This window comes from Bos javanicus, chromosome 17, assembly GCF_032452875.1.
Source record: "Bos javanicus breed banteng chromosome 17, ARS-OSU_banteng_1.0, whole genome shotgun sequence".
Taxonomy (NCBI): domain Eukaryota; kingdom Metazoa; phylum Chordata; class Mammalia; order Artiodactyla; family Bovidae; genus Bos; species Bos javanicus.
The window spans coordinates 51,178,257-51,202,684 of NC_083884.1; the positions used below are offsets into that span (position 1 = coordinate 51,178,257).

Genomic DNA, 24,428 nt, shown 5'->3' on the forward strand with positions numbered 1-24,428 from the left:
CCCGTGCCCGCTGAGCCACGGACTCAGTCCAGCAGGCATCAGAGGGACCCCTGCTCTGGGCTCCAGGGAACAGAGGTGGTGGGAAGTCCCGGGCTCGGGCCCCAGGACGATGGCAGTGGAAGTCCCGCTCTGCCTCCGGCTCACCCTGAGACCCGGGACTCCGTGTGGGCCCTCCCCAGCCCCGGTCCCCCCACCCGCGGCCCTCCCCAGCCCCGGGTCCCCCCACCCGCGCCCTCCCCAGCCCCGGTCCCCCCACCCGCGGCCCGCCCTGTCTGGGAAGGGACTCCGTGTGGACCCTCCCCAGCCCCGGTCCCCCCACCCGCGGCCCGCCCTGTCTAGGAAGGGACTCCGTGTGGGCCCTCCCCAGCCCCGGGTCTCCCCCCCCGCGGCCCGCCCTGTCTGGGAAGGGACTCCGTGTGGGCCCTCCCCAGCCCCGGGTCTCCCCCCCCGTGGCCCGCCCTGTCTGGGAAGGCCCACTGAGCTGGTCCCAGCCTGACCCCTGGCGCTCGGCCAGGACTGAGGTTCATGGTGAGAAGCCCCAGCTCTCTGTCCTCTTCCCGCCCGCTGGAGTGGGGGGTCAAGGCCAATGCACTCCGACCAGGTCACGGGCACTTTAACAAGGGCCCCTTTTCCAAAACTGCAAAAACACCCCGGGCCCCTGCGGACCGGCTGGTGGAATTTCCGATTTGCGGAAGGCAGGGTGAAGCACTTAAGACACTTACGTCGCAGCTCAGGGCACCTCATCAACCTGCGGAGCCGGTCGGCTCTAGAGGCAGGGCTGGGGTGCAGGCAGGGCCCTCTGCAGCAAGGAGCTCCGCTGACCTCCCGGGGCCTCAGCCGGGCGCCTTCACTGCAGGGGGACTTGTGGGGCGGGGGCCTCAGGACCCTCCCTCAGGGGTCACCGCTGTGGGCAGCCTGGGACCCAGAGGGTCAGAGGCCCTGCGACCTCTGAGCCTCACTTGGGAAGGGCGGTGGAGAGCGCGTCACTGAACCTGGACCTTGTCTGCACGGCTTAGGTGTCAGGTGGGAAAACGTCTCTCTCTATTCTCACGGGTAGACTTTCCCATCCGTTGTATTTTTTAAGAAGGGGGTGAAATAAACTTTTTCTTACGTGTTGTGATGGTTGTGCTTAAAGGAAGCCTAGGGGTGAGGACTGTAATTGTCTCAGCCGTGGCCAGTAAGAAACCCAGGGCTAGGGTCGGAGTGGCCGACGGTGGGCGTCCATCCTTAGGAGGAGATGGCGCCTGCGTGCATTACACACACAGACGCACACACGACTTGCACGTGGCACCGATTAGCAGTAAACGCTGCACGGTGTCTGCCTTTACCGCGTGGAACCTAGTTTTAAATAGCAGAGGGTCGTGCAAAACAAAAACCCTTAAAGCTATCTGAACCAATCCTATGAGCTCAAAGGGGAGGGATCTAAAAAAAGGTGTATCAGAGGATCTGAAACGCTGCCCTCAGGGCGGGGAGGCTCCAGGGCCGGGGCTGGACAGGAAGCATAGGGACCGCCCAGCATGCCAGGGCGTGCCCCGCTCAGGGGTGTCCCTGAATCTGCAGTGCGGGGGACAGAGGTTCTGTCCATCAAAATCGGTAGGAAAGAAAAGGGCAGAATAAACTAGAAACTGCAACAAGAAACAGAGCCTCTCTCCTGCCCCCCCAGGCAGGCCCCCAGGGTTCAGCCCTGTCCTCACCTCCCTTCCTGACAGCACACAGCTCCCCGAGTTCCTAGCACTCTGGTCAGTTGAGGCCTCGTTTTGGGAACGGTCGGGGCAGAGAGCCGCAGGCTCGCTGCTGGAGGAAGTGATCAGTGTCATGGTTCAGCCCGGGGCCCGGACGGACGGGCCTGTGCCTCGGGGACCCTGCGTGCCTGGCCGGTCACCTGCCCCATCCAGGCGACGCGGGCATCTGAGCGGGTCCACCTTCACTCTCAGATCGTTAGTTCTACAACCGTGAGGTGAGTTTAAAGATGTCTCCACCTGTGGGCGTCAGGAGAGCGGAGCGAGCACTGATACCCTGGAAATATGGGGTCCAGTCCCAGACCCGCACAGGAGAGAGAATCTGGCAGTAAAGCGACTCACACGACTGTCTGGTTTCTCAGTGTTTGTGAAGGTGATGCTTAGTAGTCCAGTGTCATCCGGGTGGGCTTGCTGGGCTCCTCTGACCAGAGGGATGCACGTGGATCCTGGGGATGTGGCGAGTCCACTCCGGTTTCCCAGGCTTGAGTGTCTGCGTCTGACGGGAAGAACGACCAGCCACGGCGCTTTCAGCGCGGGGACGGGGGGTGGGGGGGTCCAAGTACTCAGAAGTGGCGGGAGAGCACGTTGGGGGCTGCGGCAGACCCGCCCTGCAAACCCCTGGGCTCTCGTGGTAAAAACGTGGTGATTCCCGCTCATGGGAGGAAGCGCCCTTGCTGTGTGCGCTGCCCACTGGCGAGTGAGGGCAGAGAGCTGTCCCCTCCTGCAGGGGTCCCGAGTTTGGGACCGAGAGCAGCCAGAGGTCACAGAGAACAGACTTCCCTGAGCATCCGGGTCCCCCCGGTGCCGCCCGGGTTCAGGGACTGAAATTGAAGGGTGCGAGTGTGGACAGCAGAGCGCCTGGAACCGGGCGCCCTGCCTCCCACAGTTCCGAAGGCCAGCGTCCACGGTCAAGGTGGTAGCTGACTGCAGACACAGGGAAGCCTGCTGCCTGCCTCTTCCCAGCCTCTGGCGGCCGCGGCAGGCCTTACCGCTCCTTGGCTTCTAGACGCTTCCTTCAGTCCCGACCTCTGCTTTCGCGTGACATTCTGTGTCCAAATGTCCTCATCTTATAAGAATCTTTGGGTCTTTTTCCAGTCTCAGCATTTGTTAAATAATTGCTAGATTCTATATTGCCTCTTAAAATGTGTTTTGTCTTCACGATCCATCACGCTGAGCATCTAGGTGCCCGTGTGAATCAATTATCACATCATCCGATGGTGTTCACGAGCCCCAGGTCTGCCAATTTGTTTGCAGGCAATCTTCAAGCTTGAAGATTCAAGCCCTTCAAGCTCGAAGGCCATCCTGTTGTCTTGGTGGCATTGAAAAGACCCGGAGAGGATTGGTCTTGGCGTTTTGAGGGGTGGGGGAGAGTTAGTCCCAGGCTCACGTTTGTGGGTCTCAGGACCGCACACACCTGAGATTCCACGTGGGGTCAGTTCCTGGACGTGTGATTGCTGCATTAAAGATCTGGGCAAATAGAACGGAACCGCCCTCTGTGAAGCCTGCCATCGCCGTAGAGTGCTCCCTTCCACCGGTGCCCTCTTCCTAACTTGCTTACATCTGCAGAGACCCAAATCCAGATGAAGTCACTTTGCGGGGACCAGCAGTTAGGACTCAGCATGTCTCCTAGGGGGGCACAGTTTAACCCACAACAGGGGGGCTTTCTTACAGTAGCTGTGGCGTCCACTCGGGCACCAGCACGCTCTTGGTCCATCTGTCCAGCTGCAGTTTGGGAGGTTCAGTCCTGACCTGCTGAGGACCGTAGAGGGGGGAGCAGAGCCCGTAGCCCCCAGCACTGGGGTGAGTGTCGTGGCCTTATTGGGGTTCCAAGTGGAGTGGGATGGCCTTCCTTCCACAGACAGACCTGTCACCCAGCTGGGGATGCCCTCCCCAGGCTCACTAATCAACAGAAACCAGCCAAAGGGGGAGGGGCAGTCGGGCCGGGCCCTCCCTGAGCAGCAGCGGTACGCAGAGGGAAGCGGTTGCAAGGTCCTGGATTCACACACAGGCTCAGGCTGCCCCACCGTCCGACCTTGTCTCCGAGCCGCCCGTGAGCCGCCTTCCGCTGGGTTCTTAGGAGTCAGGCCCTGCCCCACCGTCGGCCGCTCTCACGCCAGCTGAGGTGGCAGTGGGTGTTCTAGCCCTACGCCTGTCAGGCAGGGGGCCCACATGGCACGCAGAGGGGTCAGTGAGGGTCCCAGCGAGACGGCCATAAGCCCGGGTGGACGGGAGGGTCGGGGACTGAAGGGACAGGGTGGGTCAGTGGTGGACGACGCAGGGCTAGGCCGCATCCACGGCCCCCTTCGGTTCTGGGTCTGCCGGCAATGGGCAACTTCCTCTCTATCTGTGACCTGGGCCACAGTCTCCAGCCCCGGCCCTGGGGCTCGGGTGTCCAGGCTGGACAGGGAGACATGGCCATGTCCACGCACACAGGACCAGGAGGCCTGGGTTCCATCCCTGACCCCGTCATTCCTCATCAGTGGGACACCTGCCTGTCCTCTTGCCAACAACCGAGGCCCCTCTAGTTGTCTTGAACCAGTGACGCCCCGCCTGTCCACACAGCCAGCCAGCATGCAGCCAGGCCCCTGACCGTGCTGTCTTTGCAGCCTCCAAGGGACGAGAGCCTGAACGGCCTCCTGCAGGGCTACCGGATCTACTACCGTGAGCTGGAGTACGAGGCGGCCCCCGCCACCGAGTCCAAGACGCTCAAGACGCCCTTGGCTCTGCGGGCCGAGCTCACAGGTGAGCCCCCCGCCCCCCGACCCCACGGCAGGGAGGTTCCCATAACCACCACATCTGCCCACCCCAGGCCTGCTGGGAACAGCTGTGGGGGCCGGAGGGGGTGCAGCTCTGCCCCCTCCCCAGCACCCCGACAGTGTGCAAGGTCCAGGGCACAGCAAGGGCACCCAGGAAGGCTGCCTGGAGGAGGAGCCATCTGAGGGGGCCGTCGGGGTAAAAAGGATGTCACGGAGGACGTGAGAGGAAGAGGGTGATGCAGGGCCCGGCACAGCTCAGTGGGGGGAGGCAGGGGTCAGCCGGCCAGGGCAGGGCTAAGCCATAGGGGCCTGTGTGCCCTGGAGGAGGAGTAGTCAGGCCTCCGGAGACAGCAGTGCCGCCCCACGCGGAGCAGGCCCGGGGTGCTGGGGCCTGTGGAGACCCGGCCTCCCTCTCCCTGCTCATCTGCCCTGAGCCACTGTCCCCTTCTGCTCTCTATTGGGGGAAGGCTAAGAGATGACCCCCAGAACCATCAGAGAAGACACCTGGGCCCCTGGCACCCGCGTGGTGGGGGTGGGGGCAGGGCAGCCAGGGCACCGGGTCCAGCTCTGCCTGGGCCTCTTCGCGCGGGTCACACACACTGCGCTCAGCCCCCAGCGCCCCTCTGGGGTCGGCGAGGGGCTACAGCTTGGCCCCGACCCCACCGGGGGAGGACCTGGCTCCGCTGAGACCCGCACTCACAGCGTCTCCCCCGGTGCCCCTTGCCAATGCCCAGCTGGCCATGACTGTCCCTCTGGGCTGAGTCACACACACCCTGGAATAAGGGGGTGCGAGGGTCTGTGCACCTGCTCACTGTTGGCTGGTCGTCCCCACTGGCTTGGGGCACTCACCTGAGCACGTGATCAGACGCGGTTGCCCCGGGACCAGCCAGTCCTGTGGCCCCCAGTGCCGCTTTGCGCTACATTCTGCCAGATGCCAATTAGATCCGTTTAATCAGAGGGGAGACACTCCTCCCCCTTGTGGGCCGGGGGCCTGGCTGGATCAGGAGGCTCTGCGGGGGTCCCGGTGAGCAGACGGGCGTGTGGTGGCTGCTCTGGAGGCAGAGCAGCTTCCCGGCCAGGCCTCCTTCCACGTCTGCGGCCCGTCCTGGCGCCGGCTGTCCCCACACTGACGGCCTGTCTGCTCGCCCCCCACAGCCCAGAGCAGCTTCAAGACCGTCAACAGCAGCTCCACCGAGACAACCTACGAGTTAACACGTGAGTGACTCTGCGCTCAGCTGGCGCAGCTGGGCAGTGCCCCTCAGCCTCTCGGCGGACCGAGTGAAGACCAGCTCGGATTCCCAGCTCTCGTTCCTGGAGCCCCCCACCCCGTCCCACTAAAATGCGTGATGGGCCAGAACCACCGAAAGGGAGTTTCTAGAAACACAGGCTGGGCAGGGGTTCCCAACAGCCGTTCTCAGTTTGGGACAGAAAGTCACGGCAGCGCTCTTCTCTGACACTGTCGGCTTGTTTTTAGCCCCCTTTTAGCTGTGGATTTACCTTCACCCTGTTATGTGCACACACTGCCGTGCGCCCGTCCCCACCGCCCACCTCAGAACCCTCTCACCCCCAACCTGAGACTGCCCCACTAAACACGCACGCCCCCCACCTCCCCCAGCCCCACCCCGGGCGCCCACCCCCACCTTCCTGTCTCTGTGACCCCGGCCCCTCCAGGGACCTCGCAGCAGGGGACTCACCCAGCGGGCCCCTCTGTGTCCGCTGGCTTCAGGCCTAGCGTCCTCCTCACTGCAGCGTCGGGGTCTCCCTCCTCTCGGGGTGGGGGGCGGACATTGCACACACATGTCCAGCGTTTGTCCATCCGGCCTCTCTCCTTCTTATCAAATCGTGGTGCTGCCCCTTGGATTTCGGCCAGGGTGGGTTTCAGTGACCGAGTGCAAGACTCAGGGACCAAGCTGCAGTTCAGTCCAGTGCAGAGGTCGCTGGATCAGAAAGCGGGTAATGGAGGGGAGGAAGAGCCAGGCTTGCCAGGCCCCGCGGGTGCCAGCTCTCTGCCAGCTTGTCCCCCATCACCCCGGCCACCACCTGGGACAGCCAACCAGCCCGGCAGCGGGGGCGGGGTTCCCGGAGCTGTGCCCTCCCCCTGAAGCTCTGCGTCATCCATCGCGGGCTGGCCCGCCTGCCCCTCCCCGCCTCGCTGCTTCCTTGTCTTTCCACCGAGTCCCTCCTGGGCCGGGCATCTCCCAGAGGTGGCCTCTCCAAGAGGTTGGGTGAAGAGTCAAGTGCAGGCTGGCCCCAGTGACGAGGGCTCCCTCCCCAGGTCTCCGCCCAGGCCTTTCAGTCTCGGGTTAGGAAGCATGGAAGGGGCGCCCGGGCCACACGCCGGCATCCACTCTGGTGCGTCTCTGTGGATTCCTGGCAATCACACGAGGCCCCAAGTTGAGATGAAGCCATCTGGTGGTTTCTCAGCAGCAGAGCTTGACCGCGGGGGCAGGATCTTGGCCGTTAAATGTATCTATGTTGGCAAACCAAGGCCCGTGAGGTCTGAATGGCCACATCCTGGGAAGAAAAGGGCATGAGACGCCAAGTGCATCGTGCAGGCCAGGCAGCCACACATGAGACGCCAAGTGCATCGTGCAGGCCAGGCAGCCACACACGAGCTCTGCACTACTCGATGTGGCGGGAACAGCTGATTTTTAAGCCAGAACTTTCTGGAAGGTTCTCCCAGTCACATGACTGTCCAGAGGCCCCACGTATGTGTCTGACCGCCTGAGCGCATGGTCCCTGCAAACCGTACCTCCCAGAGAGGACCCCGCTCTGCAGAGGTCAGTGAATGTGACCCCCAGGCCCTCCCGCCATCATGTCACAGAAGGGGTCAAGGACTGGCCCGCGTGGTCGCGCAGCGCCAGGGTCTTGCTGTGTCCGCTCTTGCTCTCCAGGAGAGGTTCGGGACCAGAAGGCAGGCCCAGGTCAGGCTCTGTGTCCTGGACTCGCTCCCTTAGACGAGGAGTTGGTTGCCACCTTTCCCCGAATGCAGGACGGCCGTGACTGCCTCACCAGGGTCACGGGCGGGTAGGGGCACTGCCGGGCGGGTAGGGGCACTGCTGGACGGAGGGTGGCCGGCCCCTCACAGGCTTCTCTCTGCAAGAAAGGGCTCCCTTGTCCCCCCAGGGGGCACTGGTCACAGAGGGAGCTTTCTAAGAAACGGCGGGGCTCCTGCCTGCTGACCCTGTCCCCTCGCCCTTGCAGATCTGAAGAAATACCGGCGCTACGAAGTGGTCCTGACGGCTTACAACGTCATCGGCGAGGGCCCGGCCAGCGCGCCTGTGGAGGTCTTCGTTGGCGAGGCCGGTGAGTCCTGCCTGCAGCTCAGGGGCCAGCAGCGTCCCCCTCGTCGAAGGTCAGGTTATGGGGGTTCAGGAGGCTTCTGGTCATGCTGGGAAGAGTCCTCGGCCAAGGGCTGGGTGTCCTGGTGGCCCCGGGAGTGATCAAGTCTTGCTTTTGAGACACAGGGGTGTTTAAGGTCTGGAGGTATCGGATTAATCAGGACGTGCTCTAGGGGAGCCATGCTGTCGTCCCCGTGGGGGTCCAGGACTGCGGGGTCCTGGGTGGGGGGAGGGGAACTGCTGTCACCCACCGTCTCTGGCCAGCCTGAGCGCTGGCCCCGGCCCCGAGTCAGCCTGACCTTCCGTAACAGCCACTCCCCCATCTCCGAAAGCCACACAGATCCACGTTAGTCCCCGTTTCAGATACGATCTGGCCCCTGGGTTTGTCTTAAGAACTGTCCCCTCTGTGGGGCTGACGCACAGGGAGAGGTCGTATCCCACGTTGAGATCGGAGTGTTGCCTTCACCCAGCCCCCCGCTGCCCTGGAAGGAGGGAGTCGCCCGCCCTCAACCTGCAGAAACGCCCCCTGCCCGCGGACACACGCACGCACACACGCACGCACACACGCACACACGCACACACACACACTGCCTCACGGCCTGCCGTCTCCCCACAGAAACCGCCCCCCCCCCCAACACACACACACACTGGGCAGGCCCACACGCACGCACGCACACACACACACACACACACACACACACACTGTACCACAGACGGCTGTCTCCTCTGATCTTGGCACATGGCTGAAGGTTCTGCTCGAATCTGCGGGTGCAGAGTCAGGAGGGTGAATGGGTTGGAATGCCCCTGGGGACGGGGACCCAGGCTTTCGGGGGATGAAGGCTGAATTCTCTGGGCCGGCCACAGGACACGTCAGGCGACTGTGCAGTTTGGAGAGGTTATTGTCGGAAACGAGCCAGCACTGAGGGTCCCTGGCTTAGCAGGGTTTTTCTGGAAGAGTCACACGGCATTTTCACGTAGACAAGGATAAACCAGGTGACCCCACAGGAGACAGTGGAAGCCACCCTGGCCTCTGCCCGGGAGTCTGTCGGCAGAAGGAGTGGAGGTCACTTGGGGGCCAGGCACTCCAGGAGGGCCTGGGCCTGGCCACAGAAGAGCCCACACAGGCGGGGCAGACGCAGCACACGCCGTCCGTGAGAGCAGGGGCTTTGGAGCCTGGCGGGGCATCGTGCAGGCAGCCGTGCCAGCCCTGCCACTGAGCTCAGGGTGCACATGGCCGGCTGGCGAGGACCCGCGGAGCTGACCCACCCACTCGTCAGCCTGCACCACAGCGAGAGGACCAGCGGCGGGGCCCAGGTGCTGCGGACAGGGCCTGCATCCCAGGACCAGTGCAGGCGTGTGGAGAACAGGGCTGCAACCCGGGCGGGAGACCCGGGAGCACCGGGGCCATAGCAGCCAGCCAGACGGCCGTGGACGTCTGCCTGCCTCCGGGCTTGCATCCTGGGTCTGTGGCTGTTTGTTGTTCGTTTTATGGTAAAGCACGGTTGACGTGACACACACCGTCCTTGTCACCGGCAAGCGTCCAGCCCAGGGGCAGGGAGCCTGTCCACTGGCCGAGTGGCCGCCGCCCGCCTCCCCCAGCCCCGGCTTCTCCCCAGACAGACGCCCCTCAGCCGTGGGCAGGCCCCCTCCCCCAGCCGCCGTCGGCCCTGACTTGCTTCCTGTCTGTGGGCTCGCTGCTCCGGGGGCTTCATGGACACGGGCCAGAGCCGTGTTTGACCGCTTTACCTGGCTCCCGTCTCCCGGCATGTTTCCCGGGCTCACCCGAGCTGCAGCAGGCGTCAGACTCGGCTCCCTCTCGTGGGGGAGGACTCTCCTCTGGGTGCAGACTCCGCGTTCGCTGGCAGTCCCTCGGTGGCCCCCTGGTCTCGGGTGCTGCGGTGGAGCTGCTGTGAACCCGGGCGGGCCACGTGTTTCTCCCAAGTGGCAGGAGGGTGTCCGTCGGCTGCTTCTGTGGGTGGGCGGCCTCCAACAGCCTCCAGTCGGGGATGCAGAGGCAGAACCCAGAAAGAGGCCAGGCTCCCCGCTCAGGCTGCCCCCACAGGTCGGGTGGATGTTCGGCCCCAGAGCGTTGCTCTGCCGTCTGTGTTCACGCCGCATAGAATGTTCTGGAAGGAGGACGCCATGCTTCCAGCACTGTTGCCACGCACCCTTGGCCGTCCAGTCGCTGCCTCTCGCAGCCCAGGGGCCCTTGTAACGTGTTCCTCCTGACTTTGGGCTGCTCTCAGGCCTGCAGAAAATAAAGCTAAATGGGGCAGTTTCCATTCACTCAGCCGGATGCTTCACCATCCTGACCATTCGGCAGGAAACACTCAGACTTGTGTGAAAACTGCCCGAAAACAGTGTGTTTCCCAAGTCAGACCTGCAGGTCTGAGGGTCACTTCCGCCGGTCCCCGGCTCTGTCATGCTGGGCCCGTCACTCCACCTCTCTGAGCTCAGGCCCTGAGGACCATGGTGCAGAGGGAAAAGCTGCAGGCTGGGAGTGAGGCGATGGGGGTCCTCACCCCGACCCTGCCCCCAGCTCGCCCGTCCTGCCTGCAGGATAAATGTCCAGGACACGCCTAGACCAGGGCCGGTCAGTAAGTGGTGAGTGACTGAGACCCTGTGCAGGTTCTTGATTGGTCTCGTCCTACAGAACAGCGAGAGGTCGAGAGTTAATGATCTTTGGGTCTCCTCTAGCCTGAATATGTAGTTTTTAAATCCTTTTAATCTCAGAGAGAAAGGGTAACCTTTAGGCGATCTCTCATTGAGATTGATTTCTGAGTCATTGAGCATTACAAATTGGTAAAAAATAGTACACTAGTAAGAAATACAGCTTGCAAGAGATAGAAACCCAAAGAGGCTTAAGCTGAAAGAATCTGTCATTAACTCACGTAACGGAGAAGTTGAAGAGCCTGGGCACAGCTTCAGGCATGGCTGGATCCAGCATGCTAACAGGCTGTCCCTGTGCCCCCTCTTGGTTCCTCCTCCTCTCAGCTCACTCCTGTCTCAGGCAGGCTCTTTGTCAAGGTGGCCCCGTGGCTCCAGGCAGCAGAAAGAGCGCTTCCTCCCACAGGGAGGAAACACCTCTTCCCCAGGAGTCCCCCAAGGGGGCAGACCCCAGAGGGAGAAGCACCCCCAGGACCCTGCTTGTCAGAAGGATGGCATGAAGGTGTGAGCACGAGGAGCAGGTCCCTGGAGGGCATCGCAGGTCCGTGATGACACCTCTGGGCGGCTCTCAGGTCACATGGGCACCCCCAGGGGAGATGGACATTTAAAGGCATCAGTACAGGGTGACCCAGAAGCCCTCCGTCTCCATGGGGACAGAGCCCACACAGGAGCAACGCCCCACCCGCCCGCAGGCAAGGTCACCTCGGGGACCCGCCTGGGGACACTGCCCACGCTCCTTGCCGGTCGTGCTCTCTGCTCTCACACCACCCGTTTCATTTCAGCTGCAAGACCCTTCACGTCCCACATTTTCTCCAATTTTACAAACAGCGAAGTGGCGCTCAGGGATTGGACAGACTCCCCACATCCCGCTGTACGAGCCCAGGGCTTGGATTCGCCGTGCAGGGCTTTCCCCGCAGCCTCCAGCCCCCATTCCTGCAGCCTGGAGAGCACAACATCGGTTTTTTGGAAACTGGTTTTTGTGACCAGTTTCCCGCTTCTTCCCGTTAAGCCTCCTTGGAGTTGTGTTTGGTTCTGGCTCAGCAGTGAGGTGAAGAGGAGGGGGGAGGTGACAGAGGAGACAGAAGAGAGGCAGGGGCTGGGGCCCCGAGGGGCGAGACAGGGCGAGACGTGCTGGGCTGGCGAGGGGTGGGGCCGGGGCCCTGAGGGGCGAGACTTGCTGGGCCAGCGAGGGGTGGAGGGCTGAATTCCCCACCCGCCTCCCCTCTCTCCCTCCCCAGGCCCCCGAAACCTCACCACGAGGGAGGGAAGGAGAGAGGCTCAGAGCCAGGCTGCCTGGGTTTACACAAAGCAGAGTCCACATGCCTGCTGATTGCGTGACCCCTGGAGAGTCGCTGGATTGCTCTGGGCCTTGCTTTTGCCGGCTCTGTAGCCTGCGTGCTGAGTCACTCAGTCATGTCCGACTCTGGGCAACCCTATGGACTGTAGCCCACGGAACGCACTGGACGTTCCTGCTGGGAAATGCCCCACGGGTCATCGGCCAGACTGGTTCCAGGGGGAGACGTGTAGCTCCCTCCGGGAGACTGTCCACAGGGTGGTCGCCACCCCACAGTGGGGCAGGGTGAGGGATGAGGGGCTGGATGGTGAGCAGTCCTGCCCGAGCGGTGGGCAGCCCCCGTGCCCCCAGCCCTGGCCGTTTGCCAGACACCTTTGCAGATGCTGTGAGCACACGGGGGCCGGCCAGCCGCCGCCCTGCAGCAGAGGTTCTGAAAGGCTCTGCTGCGGGGCCCCAGTGAGCCCGGGGCTGCCCAGGGTCTGCCAGACATGCAGTCAGGAGTCCGAGAGTCGGGGCCTGGGAGCCAGCACCCCCTCCACCAGCACGTCCATGCAAAGCCAGGGGCAGCTGCTGTCTTCCCTTGACGCTGCATGGTCACTGCGGGGCCAGCACGCCTGTCCAGGGGCCAGTGGAGCTGGACAAAGTGCCGGTCTCACTGCTTCTTGGGACCTGCCCGCCCAGTCCAGCCTGCAGCTCCCAGCTTTGCAGGGTTTCCTGAGCATTCAGCCAGAATCCCAGAAGATTCCAGAAATCTCTGGTGTTCCATCACCACTGTTGGGTACAAGGAGCCTGCCACAGTCCAGAACCATCTCTGTCGCCGCCATGGTCGGCCCTCCCTGCAGGCTGGTGGGTGACGGCCGTGGGGCAGCATCGTCTGCCCGGCCGAGGCGCCCAGGGGAACCTCTGCTCCGCGCCCCAGCCCGGACCCTGCCTCCAGCACCGTCCGTGGCGTCCACGTATCAGCTAATGCCAGACTGCCAGGCCAGCGGGCTTTTGAAAACTGATTTTATGCGTGTTAACACGGCATTCTGAGCTGATGCTCACATGCACCGTCCTCCACAGACTGTAAAGTGGGGGAACAAAGAGATCACGGCCCGTCAGACACCCCACCAGCTTCCAAACCGAACCCTTCGTGACAAGTGAGGATCCCTTGTGGGGTGTAAACGGGGCATCTGCCTGCAAGTCATTGGGGAGACCCAGAGGCTCTTAGGAGCCAAAAACAAGTCTAGAAGCCAGCACGCTTTGCTCTGTGTTTACATCAGTTTCCCTCTCCCCTGCTGTGTCCTCATCGGGGAAGTCCTTGTTACGGGCAGGGAGGCACTGTGCTCCAGGACGGGCTGGGGGCCGGGGGAGCCCCGCCCGGGGACAGCGGTACAGGTGGGCCTGCCGCCCGGGATGGAACCGGGCCAGGCAGGGGGAGCTCTGCGTCGCACGTGTCCACCCCCGAGCCGCCCTGGGCCCTGGCTCTGCCACGTCTTCAAGGAGGAAACTCGGGGCAGTGGACACTCGCACACGGCCCTGACCCCACCGGCGTGGCAGCAGCGTCCCACTCTGCCTTTCCCCGTCTAACTGTGCCACGGTCATTTCGCAACAGAGTCGCCGATGGCAAACATGCAAAGACATTAACTTTATTTATGTTTTGGATTATTAATGCGGCTGTTAAAATTCCTCCAGTTAGTTTTGATTGAATTGTTTTTCTGTGTGATTCTGTTGTTTAATGGAGCGGTAAATAAGAATTTCTGATAATGAGGCCGAGCATCTGTCACAACAACCTGGTGAGGGTTATTAACATTTCCATTAGCGGCGGGGTGGGCCGTGGTAACACGAGCCGCACAGTTAGAGCAGAATGAATAGGTGGTGTCAGGCTGAGTGCGTGTTAATTACTATTTTATTCTGCGCTGGGGGGCAGCAGGGAAGGGGCGACTCGCGAAGGTCGTCCTCTCCGCGGAGGCCCCCTCCAGAGGGACCAAGTGCCCGGCCATCTCCCCCGATGGTGACTGTCCGTTTGGTTCCTTCCACTTGTGACCGTAAACAGACTTGAGCCCAAAGGCAGTGCCCGGGCTGCAGGCAGGGCCGCAGGGGGTGAGGGCGCTGGGCTGGTATCCTGCCCCCCGCAACCAGGCACCCCCCCCGACAGCTCCGAGGTCCAGCCCATCATGGAGTTTGCCGGGATGGGGGGTACCCATGGGGGTGAAGGGAGCGGCCCGCAGCGGGCAGGGGACAGACCGGCCGGCGGGATTGCCGGGCAGGGAGAAACATGGGTCGTCTGCGTTGTTCCCAGCTGCCCTGAGGCTACCTGCAAGGCCACGGCCACGGGGGCCCTGCCAGTGACCTTTCACCTTTCACCTGCACCTGTGACTCCAGCCCATCACAGTGGGGCGGGGGTAGCCCTCAGGGTGGGAGGAGGACCAGAGGGGTGGGTCCTCCCCAGGGGACATGCGGCAGCGGCCTCTGTGCTCCGTCCCAGAGGAGGGGTAGCCACGGGTGCGCAGACGCCAGCCCCTCCCCCAGGAGCGGGGCTGTGCACCCCGGCGTCCTGAACCCCAGACAGGATCACACACGCCTTGGTTTTTCTTTTCTGGCTGCACTGTGCTGTGCGAGATCCTAGCTCCTCACCAGGGATCGAACCTGGGCCTCCAGCAGTGAAGGCAGAGGACTAACCCCGGACCGCCAGGCCATTCCCACAGATGGCCTTTGTTTTCTCCGAGTTCCACGTGGACTTTAGCACTACCCTCGGTTGCGGTTACTGGAAAAGACCCTGATGCTGGGGAAGATTGAGGGCAGGAGGAGAAGGGGGCGACAGAGGTTGGGGAGCATCACCGACTCAATGCACGTGAATCTGAGCGAAACTCTGGGAGATAGTGAAGGACAGGGAAGGCTGGCGTGCTGCAGGCCTTGGGGTGGAAAAGAGTCGGCAGGACTTAACGCCTGAACAACTGCAGCAACTCGGCAATGAACGTGAGAGCCAGCAGCACAGGTCTGCAGGGCCTGATCTCCCAGCCACAGGGCCCTCCCCAACCCGACGCAGCGAGGTTGGAGGTTGCTGAGCCGTCCCTGCCTGTCCCAGGCAGCCTCACAGCTCAGTCATAGGCACGTGGCTTACTGTCTCACCTTTGTTCTCACGAGCGCCCCTGTGTCTGTGTATAATCGCTTTTCTTTGGGGTTCTCCAGATTTCACTGTGTGCACTTAGAGCCGTGGTTCTGAGAGGGTCCGTGGTCGTCCTGGCCGGGGCGGGGCCTGCAGGGGCGGGGCCGCAGGGGCCTGGGAGCCCGCGCGGGGAACCGTGGTTCTGAGAGGGTCCATGGTCGTCCAGGCCGGGGTGGGGCCTGGGAGCCCGCACGCGGGGGCGGGCTTCTCGGCTGACCCTCTGCTCTCTGCCCCACAGCCCCTGCCCAGGCCCCGCAGCGTGTGCACGTGAACCCGCTCACGGCCAGCCAGCTGGAGGTCGCATGGGAGCCGCCGCCGCCCGAGAGCCAGAACGGGATCATCCAGGGCTACAAGGCAAGCCCCTCGCACGGCGCGGTCTCCCTCCCGGCCACCTGGGGACGACCCCTCGCGAGGCGCGGTCTGCCCTCCCGGCCACCTGGGGACGAGGGCCGGCGGCCCGGGCCCCCCAGCTCACGGCGGCCCTCTGCGTCCTGCGCCAGCACGCGGCGGCCCTCACCCTCGGACCCGAGGGCATCACCGAGGGGCTGGGCCAGCTCAGCCCACCTCCCCCCGGACCTGGGGGTCGGGGAGGCTCATGGTGGAGCCAGCAGCCCCTCCCTCCCAGGCTGGCCTCTCCTTGCCCTGCGCCCCCTCGGGGAGCCTCCACCACCTTTGCTGACGGTGCAGGAGGGGAGACCAGGCCTAGCCCCCAGCTCCACCCCGTGTCACTACTGGATGCTTCCCGAGTCCTGACTCAGTAGGTCCAGGATGGAGCCCGGAAATGTGCATGTGTGACAAGCTCCCCAGGGGCCTGGTTCCTGGGGACCTCAGTTTGAGAACCCCGACACTGACCTGTTCTGAGCCCACATCTGAATATTCCAGAAGTGGGATGGAAGGAAGGCACCAGACCATTCCCGTAAGAGCATCGGGCATGAACAGTCACACAAGTTGGTGGGGGGCAGGGAGCCCCTCCCAGGGTTCCACCTCCAAGGTCACCCCTGCAGACGGGGCTGGAACCCCATGAGGTCAGCCAAAACCCTCCTGAGGTAACCAGCCCAGGGCCGTCCCTTGCAAACCCCCATCCTCCCCTCAGGGTGAGTCTCCTTGTCTGGTCTGATGAGCCTCAAGTTGATCAGTCCTCAGACTTTGTGGGCTCACCTGCCCTGATGATGACTATTGGGCCGAGTAAATGTTCCTCTAAGAATGATTTCTGTAGCTGTTTTGTGAAAAGAAAGGCCTTCCTCCGTGGCAGGGCCGTTAACAATGACTGATGAGGCGACAGCAAGTCCCCTGAGCCTGGAGGCAAGGTGCTGTGTGTGTGTGTCCAAAGCGCGTTCCCTATTAATAATTCCCAATAACGGTGTCCTGAACAGACGCTGACGTGGGTATTGCCCTCAGTGTCCAGGTTAGTGCGGCCTCTTCGAGCAGAGCGCCTCACTGGCCAGTTCAGGGTGCAGAAGCTGGAGTTCATCTTACAGGAGGGAATGAGCGTAGCTAACCCGCCAGGGCTGCTCTGGCCTGGCCAGACGTGTGGACACCGGAGAGCCGGCCCCACACGGAACTCTGCTGCTCCGCACGTGGGCCAACAGCTCTGACTGCCTGGCCCGGGTTACACCCACTGAGCCAAGGCAGATCCACGGTCCAGGGCTGTCTCTGGGCAGCCTGGCTGGCACCAGCTTGAGGCTGTGGTTCTCTGCCAGCTATCAAGGGAAACAGTTCAGATGACCTTACAAACCTCCGTGTGTGGGCATCACGTTTGCTCACGAGCACATGTAAACCAGACACGAGGAAACAGAACCAAGAGAAACACGGGCCCCCCGGCAGCGCTGAGCCCAGGGTGGCTCTTCTGCTCGTCATCTGAGGCTGTTTTAACGTCCACAGTATTGGGTCACGTCAATCGCAGGCTTCGATGCATGTCAGGGTTAAAATGCAGGAGCCTCTAGTGAAGCTGGGGCTGGGGCCGTCCACAGGCTGGAGCAGGGGCTGGGTCGGTCTCCCTTACGTCCAGGAGCCTGGTCCTAAGGCACTTTCCTGGCAGTCACCTCCGTCTGCAGGCCCTATCCTCCTGGCCTGGCCTCTGCAGAGGCGCACTCACCCCCCCAGGAGCACTGGGGTCCCCCGCCCCGGCTTGGTGGCCGCCTGTCCCCAGGCTGAGACGGGGCGCCACCCCTCTGAGCCTCCCGGCCTCCAGCCTCCGCTCCTCCCGGCAGATCTACTACTGGGAGGCAGACAGCCAGAATGACACGGAGAAGATGCGGGTGCTGTTCCTGCCCGAGACCACGGCCAAACTGAAGAACCTCACCAGCCACACCAAGTACCTGGTCAGCATCTCGGCCTTCAACGCCGCGGGCGACGGGCCCCGGAGTGAGCCCCAGCCGGGCTGCACCCACCAGGCAGGTAGGAGCACACAAGCCTCCCACCGACTGCCCAGGCCGCCCCCTGCCCCATCGCTGCCCCCTGCCCCGCTGCTGCCCCCCACCCCCGCTCCAGTTCCCCCAGCTCCCCACTCTGCTGGTCCTCAAACCCAGCCCCATGTAGCCGGAGATTTCTGGGTCTGACCCACATGGTGTCTCCGGCCCCCAGCCTGGGCCCGCTGCATGGAGCTGCCTGCTGTGAGCCGTGCAGGGTGTCAGGTGAACAGGCTTCCAGCTGCACGAGGCCTTGTTCCTCACAGGCAGGATTAGCCCCAGGGCCCTGGGGGCTTCTCTCAGGTCCAGCTCCCAGAGCAGAGATCCCCTTGTCTGTTGACCTGCTGAGCCTGGGCTGCAGTGTGGGCCCCCCGGGGGCCTCAGCTGCAGAGCCCTCCAGAAGCGGTTGGCCTGCCATCTCTCAGGCACATGCCCCAGGCAGATCCCAGAGCATGCCCGGACTGCCCTGCCGGGGGTCACACTGCCCGTGGCCTCCTCTCCTCACCCACTGTGCATTCTGAGCTGATCGCTCACTGTCCTGGTGACTCTTGGAATCCCCTGTGGCCTGGGGGGCTTTGTGAGGCCAGCCAGGCCTCCCAAGGGAAAGGAGGCTGGGCCTGGGGTCCCGGGAGCTCCGAGGGACTTCATGAGATCCAGAGGGTCACAGGCCAGCAAAGTAGGTTCGGGAGCCCATGGGATACAGACCCTCCTCTCGTGGTTCCCCAACATTCTGTGGGTTCAGTCTTCCTGGGAGCAGGGGCTCCCAAGCGCTTTGCCCTGCACAAGATGACCACAGCCAGATTGTACGGGCCGTGCCCCCGGGGCCTGTCCAGCAGTCCCTGCAAGGCCAGGAAGGGGCCATCGTGGACTCAGAGGGAAGGGGTGGAGCTGTGCAGCTGAGAGTGGGAGGCGGAGACCCTTGGGCACGGTGGGCCCAGCTGATCGTGGGACCACAGGACCCCCAGGGCGGGGAGTGTGGAAGAGGGGCAGGAGGGGCTGGTTTAGTGGGCATTTCTCACCTCTGAGGGGAACCGGGCTGGGGGCACGTCAGTCCCCACACGGTGAGGGGAGCTCGGGACTCCAGTCCAGGTGGACGGGGGCCTTGTGGATCAGCCTGCTCCCTGACCCCCAGCCGGCCTCTGCGTCTGCCAGGAAAAGCGTCTCCCGACTCAGGGTGGCCTGTGAGCTCCCCCATCTCCAGACCAAGGGGGACCGTGAGATGGTTGGGCACCAGGGGATCCCAGGTGAGGACGAGGGTGGGGGTGTCCTCTGGGGCCTCCTGGCCCTGCAGAGGGAGAGGAGAGGAGGGCAGAGCCTTCAGCCACCACCCGCCCCGGAGCCTGGCCCCCAGAGGCGCAGGCCGGAGCTGACGGTGCCGTCTGCGCTGCGCTTCCTGTCTCTCTCATTCGTTTTTACACCTTTGTCACCGTGCTGCTCAGGCTCCTTTGTGCTTGAACACCGTCGTTTCCTCTGCTCCTCTCGGGAGGGTTTGAGTTTCCGATTGATCCTGGGAGGTTGGGGATGCTCAGTAAATCACCTTTATACAGCGTGTGGCATTGAGCCTGCACCAAGTAGAAAATAACATCTAATAAACATCTCTGTTCCGGGCGGAGGCGTGGACACACATGTAGATGATCTCTTGCTATAAAAGGAGCTTCACTGAAGGTCCTGCCCTGTTCCTCCAGCTCCCGGGACCCCCAGCTTTTTGGCGTTCTCGGAAATAACCTCCACCACGCTGAACGTCTCGTGGGGTGAGCCCGTGGCGGCCAACGGCGTCCTGCAGGGCTACCGAGTGGTGTACGAGCCGCTCGCGCCCGTCCAAGGTAAGCCTCGCAGGGCCTGGCGCCCGCCGTCGACACGGGAAGAGGCCGGTGAACGGGCCGAGCGCGTGGCGCGTTCGCACAGCCGCCCTCCTGGGGCCCCGACCCGGGTCTTCACCACCTGCCGCTCCTGAGGCCCCAGGGTTCGTCCCACCCAGGCACTACAAGCCAGAACCACGTGGGCAATGTGGCCAGAGGGGGCACTGGGCCCAGAGGCTGCCCCCAGCTGCTCCTCCGGCCACCCTTCATTCTAACGTTTACTCAGCGAAGGTTTTTTAGGGGGTGCACACCGTGGGCTGTTCCCCAACAGGAGACTGAAGCTGAGCCCCAGGGCCCAGAGCACACACTGAGGGCTGAGTGGGCCTTTCTCTGTGCCCCTCTGTGTGCCCAGGACCGTGGTGCAGAGGAGGGCGGGGAGCCCCTGGTCATAGACGCAGGCAGACTGTAAAAGTTACGGATTGTTTAATGTCTAGGAGGGAAAGATACCACCCACACGTCTAACGATCCTGGCTTTCCACTTAAAGCGCCGCGATAAACGTTTCCTTTATAAAAATAAGCACATTCAACTAAAACAGGGAGTTGATGTGAAGAAGAAAAGTTAAGCCCTAGATTTTATTTCATCGCATCTCAACTGCCGTGGGCTCTGAGATGCATGGTAACTTTATTAAGTGCTGAGGAGGAAAAAGGGCCTCCGATGCACTCTGGCCCAGGCCTCGTGTGCAGCGACTGTCCCAAGCTGCATCCCAGATCAGACATGGACACGTGAGGGGCACGCGTCTCAGAAAATTCATGAACTTTGGTAAATAGCAGGAGAGGCGGCGTGTGGACACAGGCTGTCCAACGGCCAAGAGGCCGGGGCCACATCTACTCAGCCCCGCTCAGTCTGGGGACAGGTGGCCTGGGCTTGGCCAGAGTCGCGGTCACAGCCCCAGAGGCCCTGGAGGAGACGGGCCAGGATCTTGCTCGTCCAGCGGCCAGGAAGGGCCGAGAATTACCGGACACCAGCGTTTTGCTCGCCCATGTGAGTGGGGGCGGGGACTTGGCGCTCTGTCACACAGCCACTGACCCGGCTCCTGTTTGGAGCCCAGGTTCCTGACCAGCACGTCCCAGACCCTGACTCCCACTCGTCTGTCCAGTGCCCTGTCCAGGGCTGGGGCTGCTGCCCTTGACCGTGACAGCACCAGTGACTGGCAGTGCCCAGCCCGGCCCGAGGAGCCCTGGGGCCGCCTCTACCCCCAGAGCTGCCCTGAGCCGGGCCCACCCGCCCCCCGACAGCTCTGGCCCAGCTCCTGCAGGAGCAAGGCTGACCTTAGGCCTCACACCTGCCCCAGCCACCCCGGCAACCAGCACACACCCCATCCCTAGGGGCAGAGCTCAAGGCCCGCTGCCTGAGTGCCACCCTGGTGACCTATGACCTTCCAGATGCGCCCTGCTCACCACCAACCCAGGCCCGCTTCTCAGGATCCCACCCGGAGCCTGCCTGGACCACGGCCGCTCCCCAAACCCCTGATTCTTCAGTCACACGCTGGGCCCGAGCCCTTCCAGCCTCCACGGCCCGCGGCCCAAGAAGGTGGGGTCTGCCAGGCAGGGCTGCAGGGAGGCCATGCCCAGGGCGGGGCGGGGCTGCTGGTGACGGGTGTGGGGCCTCGCATGGGAAGCCCTTACTCTGGGCTCAGCTGGGGGCCTCGCACTGGCCAGCGCTGGCTGACGCCAGAACAGCAGCCACCTCGGGCAGGCGGAGGCTTAGGAAGTGTTTGCACACGAGTCCCCACACCTCGGCCTGTCCCTCACCAGGGCCCCCCAGTTCCTGGATTATGTATCCCCCCTGCTTAAGGCGGCCGGCCAGTCTGATGGGCGTGCGGGCCTCTTGAGTGGGGGTCTCCTGGAAAAGCCTGGCCCCCTTCACTGTGGGATCCGGGATTCCCACAGGGAACCATGGAAGTGGTGATGGGGGCTCCGGACAATTTCGATGCGTTCACGTGTCTCAGAGGGCCCGGTGTCTCCCGGAGACATGGCTGCAAACACAGGGGACCCTCGAGTGTCTTCATTCTATGTCAGCTCTCTGTGGCAGCTGGCTCCCCGTGAAGACCACCAAGGATGTGATATGTGCGTTACACACGCACACACGCACGCTTGCAGTGAAGACAGTAAACAGAAGTTGTGAAGCAGCGCCCTCGCCCCGGCTGACCCTGCGTGCCCCGCCCCGGGCCCAGACCTGGTGGGCTGCCTTCAGCCCAGGGAGCGGGGGGCCCAGCGTGGACCCAGTGCTGTGGACCCCGGAGCCCAGCAGAGCAGCCCTCGGAGCGCCAGGCCCTGATCTTGGGAATCTGATTCCATAGAAGAGCTGTTTTTATGTTTTCTAAAAATGTCTTTTAAATGGGGGAAAGATTGAAGACAGGAGAAGGGGGCGAAAGAGGATGAGATGATTGGATGGCATCACTGACTCAATGCCCATGAGTTTGAGCAAGCTCCAGGAGACGGTGAAGGACCAGGAGGCCTGGCGTGCTGCAGTCCATGGGGTCGCAAAGAGTCGGACATGGCTGAGCTACTGAACATCAACAACAAAATGTTTTAAATGGAAGTATTTTAGGGAATTGCACCATGAGGCTTTATAGCGCAGGGCACAGTTTTAAAATGGACTAAACGAACAAGATTCTGCCTTGGTTGGGATGGAATGGGGGGTTGGGATGGGACAGGGGTTGGGGGGACAGAGTTCACAAAATCTGTGCCCGGGGTTGGTTCTACTCTAAGGAGAAGGTATTTCTTTTCTAACAACAAAAAAAGGGGGCAGGGATGCTGCTCTGCCAAAAACTATACATCCCACAGGACCCCCAGCATCAGCTGAGGACGCTCTCCATGTGTGCGTGCTGTGCCCCCCGGGAGCCCCGTCCGGAGCGATGGGCCTGAGGGGCAGCTTTGCTGGGCAGAAACAGCCCTGCTTCTCCAGTGAAAAGCTCCGACCAGGCAAAAGCCCCCAGAATCGCTCTGAAATAATTGGGAAGAGAATGACTTAGCTGGTCAAGTGTTTGATAAAAGGCATGATGTGAACGCAGTAAGCCACGAGGAGAGACCCTGGGACCTGCAGGACTGCAGGGATTTGCTCTGGCGACTTGGAAGGTTGACCCGTTTTGCACAAGGACACGATTTTTGGGGCTCTTCTGAGGTCAAGGCCGCCCTTGAGTTCTCTGCACTCAAGGTGCAGAGAACACTGGCCATTCACAGCGAGCACAGACAGGCGGCCCACGGTCTCGGGAAGCCCAGCAGTCCTCTGTGTGGGGGACGCAGTGGGGCAGACTCTGGACCCTGGACAGCAGGCACCACGCGCAGCGTGTCCACACGCCCTCTGCTGACCGACCCACTGCAGCCTGACGCCCCACACAGAGGTGCCCGACAGCCATCGGCGGGTGGGAGGCTCTGAGAAGTCCCGCAGTCTAGAGCTCTGTAGCTCTTTTGTTCAAACGCTTCGTTTTCAAACGTCATAGAGAACTCTATTTTCCCTTCTGGAAAAGGCTGCATTTATGTATTTTTCAGGATGTATCTTCCTCCCAAAATATTGAAGCTCTGTTTTCTAATTAAACACCGTGCAGCCAGCATCACGCGCGCTCCATCCCCGTGTCTGAGGGAGAGGGTCCCGGGCCGTCCTGGTCTCTGGGTTGAGGCACCGCTGTCTGTGGTGACAGGTGCTCCATCCTCGCGTCAAGTCCCGGGCGAAGCTGTGCTTGTCGTGCGTGGCCGAGGCCTTCACACCACAGGGTGGTCCCTACTGGGCGGAGGAAGGGGTGCAGCTTTAACCCCCAGAAGTCTTCCTGAGTCTTCCTCTCTCACAGTCTCCTCCAGGACTGAGTCGGGAAGCCCGAGGTCGCCTCTGACGTGACTCAGGACTTTGTGGGAAGGGGCCCTACAGACCCCAAGGCCCTGCCCTCCGGGTGGTGCTGGTCGCCAGAGGTCTCTGCCCCTGACCTGACCAGCGAGCCTGACCGCCTCCTCCCACATGTTCTCAGGGTGCTTCTTCCCTTGTCAGCACCCGCTTATCAAGCTTAGACTCTAATTGCACTTATCTGTGCTGAAAATTGGCCATTATCACCACTTAAACGCCTCATAATTGTAAGAAATACCTCCTTAGCAGACCGAGGGGCCTCCGCCGTTGTTATCAGAGCCGGGCAGGCAGGCGGGGCTCAGGACCCCTCTGAATCCACCCCTCTCCCCGTTCCTGCGGCTCTAGGGGTCAGCAAAGTGGTGACCGTGGATGTGAAGGGGAACTGGCCGCGCTGGCTGAAGGTGCGGGACCTCACCAAGGGAGTCACCTACTTCTTCCGTGTGCAGGCACGGACCATCGCCTACGGGCCCGAGCTGCAGGCCAACGTCACGGCCGGGCCGGCCGAGGGTGAGTACCAGCCGCCTTCGTCCTCTTCCGGGTTTGTCTGCATTCCAGCGAGCCGCTGTGGCCGCTCAGAGCTGGCTTCAGCTCAGGCCTCTTTTGGTCCCGTTGTCTTTTTTTTTTTTAACTTTTAGCTGCACCCCATGCCATGTGGGACCTTAGATCCTCGACCAGGGATCAGCCTAGGGCCCCCTGCAGTGGAAGCGCAGAGTTCTAACCGCCGGGCCCCCAGGGGAATCTCTTGACCCTGTCTTCAAAAGCGCATATTAACGCAAGTGTCTGAACGTGAGCACATTCAGTGTAGACGAGCAAATTCCTAGGCATGTCAAGTTTGTATTTCTTTTCTGGGAAAATTATTAAGACAAAGTAAGTGCATTCAATTCAAGATACACAAGAAAATTTTGAAGTTTTCACACGTGAGGTTGAGCCAAGGTTTCTACTTCACAAACGACCTTGGCCTCTGTTTACGGAGGTGCTTATGGAGGCGAGGCCGGGGCAGCGGACCCAGGGGGCACCCCCACGCCTCACCTCTCTTGATCCTCTGAGGGACCCTGTGAGGCCTGCGTCGGCCCCCACCCCACCCCCACTTTCTAGAGGAGGAACCTGAGACTGAGCGTGGTGGCCCTGCCTGGAGAGCCCCTGCGGGCGAGGCGTCCCCAAAGCCCCCTGCTCTGCTCTGTCCACAGGGTCCCCGGGCTCCCCTCGAGACGTCTCGGTCACCAAATCCACCTCTGAGCTGACCCTGCATTGGACAGAGGGCCGGGCCGGCAGGACGCCCACCACGGGCTACGTCATCGAGGCCAGACCCTCAGGTAGGGTGGGCACCACCCCAAAACCGTGTCCGTGCATCTGTACAAGGGGGATGTGTCCAAGCCGC

The 24,428-nt window shown here is 62.3% G+C and overlaps 2 protein-coding genes across 3 annotated transcripts in view; one reads left to right on the top strand and one right to left on the bottom strand.

Moving 5' to 3' along the window:
- Positions 1-24,428, bottom strand: part of TMEM132B (transmembrane protein 132B) — a 470,837-nt gene that overhangs the window by 367,904 nt on the left and 78,505 nt on the right. The gene's annotated exons all lie outside the window — the stretch shown is intronic.
- Positions 1-24,428, top strand: part of LOC133229255 (protein sidekick-1-like) — a 65,728-nt gene that overhangs the window by 11,108 nt on the left and 30,192 nt on the right. Inside the window, exons 5-12 of the mRNA XM_061385765.1 lie at positions 4,346-4,481; positions 5,651-5,710; positions 7,700-7,801; positions 15,184-15,299; positions 17,156-17,342; positions 19,039-19,176; positions 23,396-23,557; positions 24,238-24,363. Of these exons, the coding sequence (XP_061241749.1) occupies positions 4,346-4,481; positions 5,651-5,710; positions 7,700-7,801; positions 15,184-15,299; positions 17,156-17,342; positions 19,039-19,176; positions 23,396-23,557; positions 24,238-24,363 (1,027 nt within the window). The remainder of the gene's footprint in view (positions 1-4,345; positions 4,482-5,650; positions 5,711-7,699; positions 7,802-15,183; positions 15,300-17,155; positions 17,343-19,038; positions 19,177-23,395; positions 23,558-24,237; positions 24,364-24,428) is intronic.